The following is a 9,034-nucleotide window of genomic DNA, read 5'->3' as shown; positions in this document are numbered from 1 at the left end:
GGGAAATGAATTTTAAGAGAGTAAATGTTAGAACAACTCTGAAAAGTATGTGCATAACAGTCTGTGGGGTGAAATTGTGGAATGGTCTGGATAATGAGCTCAAAAATAGCACCAACATAAAACTGTTTAAAAAATTGTATAAAAACATGTTACTAAAAATATATGAGAATGAGGACAGGCAGACTATATAGGTGATGATGAAATTGAGAGTAAGTCTGTGACTGGTCTTCTTGTATTTTGTGTATAGTTATAGGTATGTGTATATGTATCTACTGTATATATGTATATATGCATAACATAAGTATCTGTATATATGATTTGATTTGGTCGATATTATACCATGTTGGTATGTCTTGGTATATTGGTACGTTTCCTTTTTTGTTTGTTGCTTTTGTTTTCTTTTGTATATATAGTTTATTATGGCGGAAAGTGACGTTTGATTAGCGGTGGTATAGAGGGTTAGGATTTGATAAGTTATTACTTCTTCCTAATCCTTTCCGAACATTATTATGTTACTGCCTTGTGGCTACGCTATTCTGTTTGTTTATGACGATGTTTTGATTATTGCATTTTTTATTTAATTTTTATATCTTTCTTCTTTATTGTTCAGAATAAAGTAATCAATCAATCAATCATTAAACAAAGTCTTTTGTGTTTTATTTCCTGTAAGGAATTCAGAGAGGGCAAAAGTCATCACTTTTATGGTGAAAGATTTATAAAAAACAAAACCCTTCCACCCTTTGACCAGGGATATGAACTAACAGGCCAGTTCTGATTTTGACTTGATTATAATTTATAACTTTAATGTGTTAGTGACTGTATAGAACATTACATTCATTGTTTAAATGTAAAGTTTGTTCTGTATTTCTTTTCTAGCTTTGATTAAGCACAGTTCTTCCCGGTGTTGATTATTGCTGATGATTTGAGCTGCTGTTGATGATGATGTAATGAGTGTGTCTGGTGTTAATGAGCGGTTTGTGCGCAGCTGGATGAACTCTGAATGATGTCAGGAGCCCGAGCGCGCGACACCCGGCCTGAGCAGCGCTGGCATGAATATTCATGAGCCCGCCCCGTAACTCATTGGGATTGGACGCCGCTGCTGTAGGTGGCGCCATTTTGCGTCTCGGACCCGGAAGTAAAGCAGGCCGAGCTGGCTGTGTGTGTGTGCGGGATGTAAATAGAGTTCATGAGGCTGTAATTTATTAAAATAGAAAGGTGTTCCACACGGAAAAGAGCTGAGCATCGTTTACGGTGAGAAAGAGAAGTGTTAGTGAAATGGCCATGAGGTTGGGAGCGAAAGCGGCAGGTTTTTGCTGTAATGCGTTTAAAACTCTGAGCCAAATCCACATTAATGAAAGTAAAGTGCTCTCCACTCTTCTGGTGCATTTCAGCCTGAGTTCAGATTGAAGTTCTGCATCAGGATAGTTCAGTAATTAAAGATGGAATAGACCCAGGGCAGGATGTTCTAGCGTTTGTGAGTTTAAAATCTATTTTCTGCAGGAGTGGCTTTCATAATTTCAGCTCTCTGTTCCAGATTTTTACCTCCCGTTGACGTAAACGTGTGATTTTTGTGCAGTAAATGTGTGCTGGTAATGAATTCTTGCTGTGTCGCTGAAGGTAGAGGAGCATGATGGAGGAGGAGTGTGTGGATGGAGGAGGAGACGCTGTCCTGCAGCTCCACCTGCCCTGTAATCCTCTGTTTTCCTGCACGGTGTCGGTCGGGACCGATCTGTCCATGGCCGACATCTCGGACCTTCACGCTGAAGTGTGTGAGCTCAGGAAAACGGTCCGCCACCTCGAGGAGAGGCTCAGTCAAGCGCTGAATCTTTCCAACCAGGTTTGTGGTCATGATGCGACACTTACTCATTGTGGATTCCCCTGTTTAGTTGGGTGTGTTGTGTTGTTGATGTATATAATTGGCCTAAATGAATTAGGTGTGTAATAACCACTGTGTGTATTACATTTGTAGAAAAATGCTGAGTAACAGGGTGGTGTCATGAAGCGGAGTTACAGTTATCACCCTGAAGTTGCTGATTTTCTTAAAGCGACATGCTCTTTAGTGTTTTATTCCTCTTACACCACAGTCATTTGCCAACAGTTACAGATTTGTTACTAATCACTTATTTACTTGAAGTTAATCCAACGCTGTTTCCAAAAAAGTTTGTGCGCTGTGTAAAATATAAACAAAAGCAAATGTGGTGATTTTTCAAGTCATGGAAATCCTGTATTTCACTGAAACGAGTACAAAGACAACATATCAAACTGAGAAACTTTACTGGCTTTGAATTTCCTTCCCACAACATGTTTAAAAAAAAAAAAGTGGACATGGGGCAACAAAAGACTGGAAAAGTTGTGTAATGTTTAAAAAAAACATCTGGTGGAACATCTCACAACTAATTTGTTTAACTGCAACAGTAACCAATCCAGAGAAATCGCTGTATGCAGGGGACAAAGGACAAAAACCAGCATTGGATGGCCAGTAACCTTCAGCCCCTCAGGAGACACTGCATTAAATCAGACCCAATTCTGTAGTGGAAATCACTGGGCTCAGGAACACTTCAGAAAACCATCATCTTTGAACATGGTTTATCACTGCATCCAGAAATGCAAGTTAAAACCAGATATAAAAAATATCCAGAAACCCCGCCCCCTTCTCTGGGCCTGAGCTCTTTTACGATGGACTGAGGCGAAGTCGAAAACTGTCCCGAGGTCTGACGAATCAAAAGTAGAAATTCTTTTTTGAAATCATGCACACCATGTCCTCCAGGCTAAAGAGGAGAGGGACCATCCGGCTTGTTATCAGTGCACAGCTCAAAAGCAGCATCTGTGATGGTATGAGGGGGCGTTAGTGCACATGACATGGGGAGCTTGTACATCTGGGAAGGCATCATGAATGCTGAATGATATAAACATGTTCCAGAGCAATATGCTGCCATCCAGACAAAATCTTTTTCAGGGAAGGCCTTCCTTCTTTCAACAAGACAACGCCAAACCGCTTTCTGCACATATTAAAGCTGCATGGCTCCGTATTCAAAGAGTACAGGTGCTAAACTGGCCTGCTGCAGTCCAGACCTGTCTCCCCTTGAAAACATTTGGGCGCATTATGAAGCACAAAATACAACAAAGGAGACCCCGAACTGTTGAGCAACTGAAATTGTTTATCAGGCAAGAATAGGACAACATTTCTCTTTCAAAACTACAGCACTTGATCATCTCAGTTCCCAAACGTTTACAGAGTGTTGTTAAAACTAGAGGTGATGCAACACAGTGGTAAACACGCCCCTGTCCCAACTTTTTTGAAGTGTTCCTGGCATTAATTTCAAAATGAGCATATATTTTTCAAACAACAATAACATTTCTTAGTTTCAACATTTGATAGGTTTTGATCTGTCTGTACTGAAGGAGGTTGAATCGACAAAGTATGATTTGGAAATGTAGACCTCTGCAGCCTAAGAGATTCTGCTTCATGGATCTCATCTCATCTATCCCACAGTCTGGACGACCGTTGGGGAACCACTGAAGACCTGGCAACCAGTTCCCTCTGTTCCTCTCTCTGTTCCGCCTTTCTCAGGGTGTTGCTGAGTTTCAGGCCTGTCCTGAAACTGAAAGTGTGTTGTAGCTCTGTGATTGGATGATGATGATGATGTGATTGACGAAGCTAAGTTATCTATGTATGACAGGGTCACAGAAATAGGTGATGAAGCATTACATCAATGGTTTAGACTACACTACTTTATGAAAGAAGAGAGACATTATGGGGACCATTACATCACTGTCAGGATCATAAGCTTATGAAAAGTAGAAAGACATTACTGATCAACATAACCTTCATTAAGCAGAGAGCAGAATCTGCGAGTGAAGATAAATCTCAGATTTTATGAACCAAAACTATTACCAATCAGAACAACCTGGACCAGTTTCAGTCATGCCAAAACATATACAAACCTGATTCCAAAAAAGTTGGGACAAATTATAAATAAAATCGGAATGCAATAATTTACAAATCTCAAAAACTGATATTGTATTCACAATAGAACATAGACAACATATCAAATGTCGAAAGTGAGACATTTTGAAATTTCATGCCAAATATTGGCTCATTTGAAATTTCATGACAGCAACACATCTCAAAAAAGTTGGGACAGGGGCAATAAGAGGCTGGAAAAGTTAAAGGTACAAAAAAGGAACAGCTGGAGGACCAAATTGCAACTCATTAGGTCAATTGGCAATAGGTCATTAACATGACTGGGTGTAAAAAGAGCATCTTGGAGTGGCAGCGGCTCTCAGAAGTAAAGATGGGAAGAGGATCACCAATCCCCCTAATTCTGCGCCGACAAATAGTGGAGCAATATCAGAAAGGAGTTCGACAGTGTAAAATTGCAAAGAGTTTGAACATATCATCATCTACAGTGCATAATATCATCAAAAGATTCAGAGAATCTGGAAGAATCTCTGTGCGTAAGGGTCAAGGCTGGAAAACCATACTGGGTGCCCGTGATCTTCGGGCCGTTAGACGGCACTGCATCACATACAGGCATGCTTCTGTATTGGAAATCACAAAATGGGCTCAGGAATATTTCCAGAGAACATTATCTGTGAACACAATTCACCGTGCCATCCGCCGTTGCCAGCTAAAACTCTATAGTTCAAAGAAGAAGCCGTATCTAAACATGATCCAGAAGCGCAGACGTCTTCTCTGGGCCAAGGCTCATTTAAAATGGACTGTGGCAAAGTGGAAAACTGTTCTGTGGTCAGACGAATCAAAATTTGAAGTTCTTTATGGAAATCAGGGACGCCGTGTCATTCGGACTAAAGAGGAGAAGGACGACCCGAGTTGTTATCGGCGCTCAGTTCAGAAGCCTGCATCTCTGATGGTATGGGGTTGCATTAGTGCGTGTGGCATGGGCAGCTTACACATCTGGAAAGACCCCATCAATGCTGAAAGGTATATCCAGGTTCTAGAGCAACATATGCTCCCATCCAGACGACGTCTCTTTCAGGGAACACCTTGCATTTTCCAACATGACAATGCCAAACCACATACTGCATCAATTACAGCATCATGGCTGCGTAGAAGAAGGGTCCGGGTACTGAACTGGCCAGCCTGCAGTCCAGATCTTTCACCCATAGAAAACATTTGGCGCATCATAAAACGGAAGATACGACAAAAAAGACCTAAGACAGTTGAGCAACTAGAATCCTACATTAGACAAGAATGGGTTAACATTCCTATCCCTAAACTTGAGCAACTTGTCTCCTCAGTCCCCAGATGTTTACAGACTGTTGTAAAGAGAAAAGGGGATGTCTCACAGTGGGAAACATGCCCGTGTCCCAACTTTTTTGAGATGTGTTGTTGTCATGAAATTTAAAATCACCTAATTTTTCTCTTTAAATGATACATTTTCTCAGTTTAAACATTTGATATGTCATCTATGTTCTATTCTGAATAAAATATGGAATTTTGAAACTTCCACATCATTGCATTCCGTTTTTATTTACAGTTTGTACTTTGTCCCAACTTTTTTGGAATCGGGGTTGGAATTGAGTTTGTAAGACAAAAAAATGGAGGAAAGTGTAAATTCCTTTGTCCTGATGTTGTCAGACTTAGTGATTTGCTTTACCTCTGACTGTTACAAAGTGCTGACACTGGAGACTCCTTCCAGAAACGTTACAACACCACATTTCTGCTTACAGAAAACTTCACCATATAAGTGATTTTATTTTATTGATTTATTTATTTTTTAATCTTTTAATGTTGGGCATCTGCTGTACTCATCCCTGTGAATGAGCTGCTGCTAAAGAAATGATAATGTATTAGAACGAGTGCATTAATATAAGCCTGTGATTTGCAGTTGCACTACTGTCAGAGCTGCCGTTATTGAAAATACAGAAACATCTGTCTCACAAACATAATTGATTTAAAAAAAAATGAATCCCTAATTTTTGTGCCTTATTTTTTCTCTCAGCAGGTGATGGGATCGACACCAGTGTTGTGCTCTGTGTGTAAATCTGATCTAAACCCCTCAGAGGTGCGAGTCTCTGAGCACACACTGCAGGGTGTGGAGGGTGTACAGAGTGTGTGTGGTGGTGATGCAGCTGAATGGCCTGATGTTAGTCCACAGGAGAGGGAAAAGTGTGAGGAGAATAAACCCAGCACCTCTGTCCATTTATACAGTGATCCAAACCCCACAGAGTCCCACTCCTCACCACACACTTCACGAAAAACATATAATGGTGAAGAACAGCACACGATACACACTCCACTGAGGTGTTCAGTGACACTGGTGGACTGCAGGGCCATGGTGGAGATGAATGGAGACACCACACAAGAAGAAGACCTGCATGATGGGAGTGTTCATGCTGAGGAAGCCAATGATGACTTTTGTCCTTCAAGTAAGTTGAGATCATTTGCGATTTCATCCCAATAGTAGAGGAGTTAATTACACTGTATAGAACTGCCTGCAACCAAAAAAAAAAATATTTTATTAATCGGTTTGTATGTTTTCGGTAGTTAATGTATTTTCTCAGCTCCTTTAGGTGGCTGCAGCAAGTCTTGTGATGAAGAAAGCAAATCTTCAGTGAAACGAAATCGGAAAAAGAAGAGTGGAACAAAAGCGGTCTTTCCGTGCTCCATCTGTGGACAGGAACTGACGTCTGCGGTGTTTTTGATGAGACACATGAAAATGCATGAAAATTGCACGAAACGGCAGATGTTGCGGCCTCATGTCTGTACTGTGTGTGGAAAAGGTTACTCCACACGCTCAGTCCTCAAAGTCCACATGAAATCACACAGCAGGGACAAACCTTTCCGCTGTGAATTGTGTGGAAAATGTTTCAAGACCAAGGGAAACCTCAAATGCCATCAGAACATACACACCGGGCAGCGACCATTTCAGTGTGCTTACTGCGAAATGTGTTTCTATCATAAAACACACCTTAAAAAACACGAACGTGTGCACACCAACGAGAAGCCTTACGTGTGCTCCGTCTGTGAGAAAAGCTTCATCACCATCAGCGCTCTGAAACAGCACCAGAGAGTTCACACAGGTGAAAAGCCATACTCCTGCTCCTACTGCGACATGACGTTCAGCCAGAAAGGGCACCGCGACCGCCACGAGCGAACACACACGGGGGAGAAGCCGTTCCTGTGTGACCACTGTGGGAAGGGGTTTTCGGACCCCAGGCATTTTTACACCCATAAACGTATCCATGTAGGTGAGAATCGCGAGAGGCCATTCCAGTGCTCGTTCTGCGGCAACAGCTTCTTCTATCGCATCAACCTGAAGCAGCACGAACGCGTTCACACTAAAGAGCGACCGTATTGCTGCCCTCAGTGTCCAAAAACGTTCGCTCGGCCTGACGTGCTCAAAACACACCTGCGTGTTCACACGGGAGAGAAACCGTACCACTGCAGCATCTGCAATCAGGGCTTCACTTATCTGGGCAGCTTCAGGGCGCATCAGAAGAATCACACCCAGGAGAATGTGAATCGGAGATGATAGCTGATGCTTTTTAGCTGACAGTTTAGCTATTTTAAACCTGTAACAAACAAGGTAAACAGTTAATCTTGATAATTTAATGTGGGTCAAGAATATAGACAGAAACAGCACAAGAGGATATACTTTATTTTGGGATGAGTGGCCCCTCAAAAGTTTCCTGAGATGCCTGCGTAACTCACATTGGCCTGTCGGGGCCATCTTTTTTCCATTTACCTAGTCATCTGTAAAATCTCATTTGATGGATCAGGCAGAACTTCCAGTTCAAACTTCAGACAAGCATTTTCTAAAACAAACAAACAATTGAATGTTGTAATACCCTCTGGAGACGTATGATTTGGTCTGCATGATGATTAACAAAATCTTAAAAACCAGACCAGGTTGTTGTCAAGACTGACTGAATACTGTACAAAGAGTATAAGTGTACATAAAAATGGACTTTCATTTAAAAAGTGCAGTAATAAAATGACAACAGTGCTGTATGTTCCCACTGACAAAGTAATGGCTTTCTAGACACATCAGTAGTTTCATTGGGAAATGTTCAGAGGTGAGACTCTTATTCAGTTAGGAATCCATTTTCATTGAGGCCGCGCTCTGACTGGAGATTACAGGTAAATAAACTGGAGCGAGCATCAAACCACTCTACTAACTAATGTCTCATATCATCTCATTATCTGTAGCCGCTTTATCCTGTTCTACAGGGTCGCAGGCGAGCTGGATCCTATCCCAGCTGACTACGGGCGAAAGGCGGGGTTCACCCTGGACAAGTCGCCAGGTCATCACAGGGCTGACACATAGACACAGACAACCATTCACACTCACATTCACACCTACGCTCAATTTAGTGTCACCAGTTAACCTAACCTGCATGTCTTTGGACTGTGGGGGAAACCGGAGCACCCGGAGGAAACCCACGCGGACACGGGGAGAACATGCAAACTCCGCACAGAAAGGCCCTCGCCGGCCACGGGGCTCGAACCCGGACCTTCTTGCTGTGAGGCGACAGCGCTAACCACTACACCACCGTGCCGCCACTAACTAATGTGTTTTTCATATTTTATTTTGCATTCCTTTTATAGTTTTTATTTTTTTTTTGAGGAGCCTTCTGTAAATCACTTCCGTGATGCTGGCATCCTCAATAACGATCATTAAAGAAAGAACCTACTCATTGTGGGATGTTTTTGTCATGACAGGACTGTTTGTTCTGAATGTTGTGTTTGTTAAGTTGATAAAGATACTGTGCTCATAATTCTGCATTTTTATGCTCTACATAGATGAATGTGTGAGATTTACTTGTTGCTCTCTGTGTGTATTATTTTGTCCGTGTTGCTTGAATACAAACTGAGTTTAATGAAAGTGGGAATGAAAAAAAAAACCTAAAGTAGCCATACATTTCTAATCACGATTAAATCTACATTGTGTTTTTGATCATTAAACAAAGTCTTTTGTGTTTTATTTCCTGTAAGGAATTCAGAGAGGGCAAAAGTCATCACTTTTATGGTGAAAGATTTATAAAAAACAAAACCCTTCCACCCTTT

General features: G+C 41.6%; 1 protein-coding gene across 3 annotated transcripts; it reads left to right on the top strand.

Annotated features, from left to right (window-relative positions):
- The first annotated feature begins 1,135 nt into the window (after positions 1 to 1,135).
- Positions 1,136 to 8,745, top strand: LOC132866851 (zinc finger protein OZF-like). Of its 3 annotated transcripts, none has more exons than XM_060899624.1 (4): positions 1,136 to 1,251; positions 1,618 to 1,837; positions 5,970 to 6,393; positions 6,529 to 8,745. In XM_060899624.1, exons 2-4 carry the CDS (start codon positions 1,628 to 1,630, stop codon positions 7,497 to 7,499), a joined length of 1,605 nt encoding a protein of 534 aa, XP_060755607.1. In that variant the 5' UTR covers positions 1,136 to 1,251; positions 1,618 to 1,627; the 3' UTR covers positions 7,500 to 8,745. The 3 variants fall into 3 exon arrangements, with proteins under 3 accessions (XP_060755607.1, XP_060755608.1, XP_060755606.1); XM_060899625.1 differs by having other exon boundaries at positions 5,967 to 6,393; positions 6,538 to 8,745; XM_060899623.1 differs by having other exon boundaries at positions 5,967 to 6,393.
- Positions 8,746 to 9,034: the final 289 nt, after the last annotated feature.

This window comes from Neoarius graeffei, chromosome 18, assembly GCF_027579695.1.
Source record: "Neoarius graeffei isolate fNeoGra1 chromosome 18, fNeoGra1.pri, whole genome shotgun sequence".
Classification (NCBI taxonomy): domain Eukaryota; kingdom Metazoa; phylum Chordata; class Actinopteri; order Siluriformes; family Ariidae; genus Neoarius; species Neoarius graeffei.
Note: the sequence above shows the minus strand (reverse complement) of the source record. Positions and strands in the feature narration are given on the sequence as shown.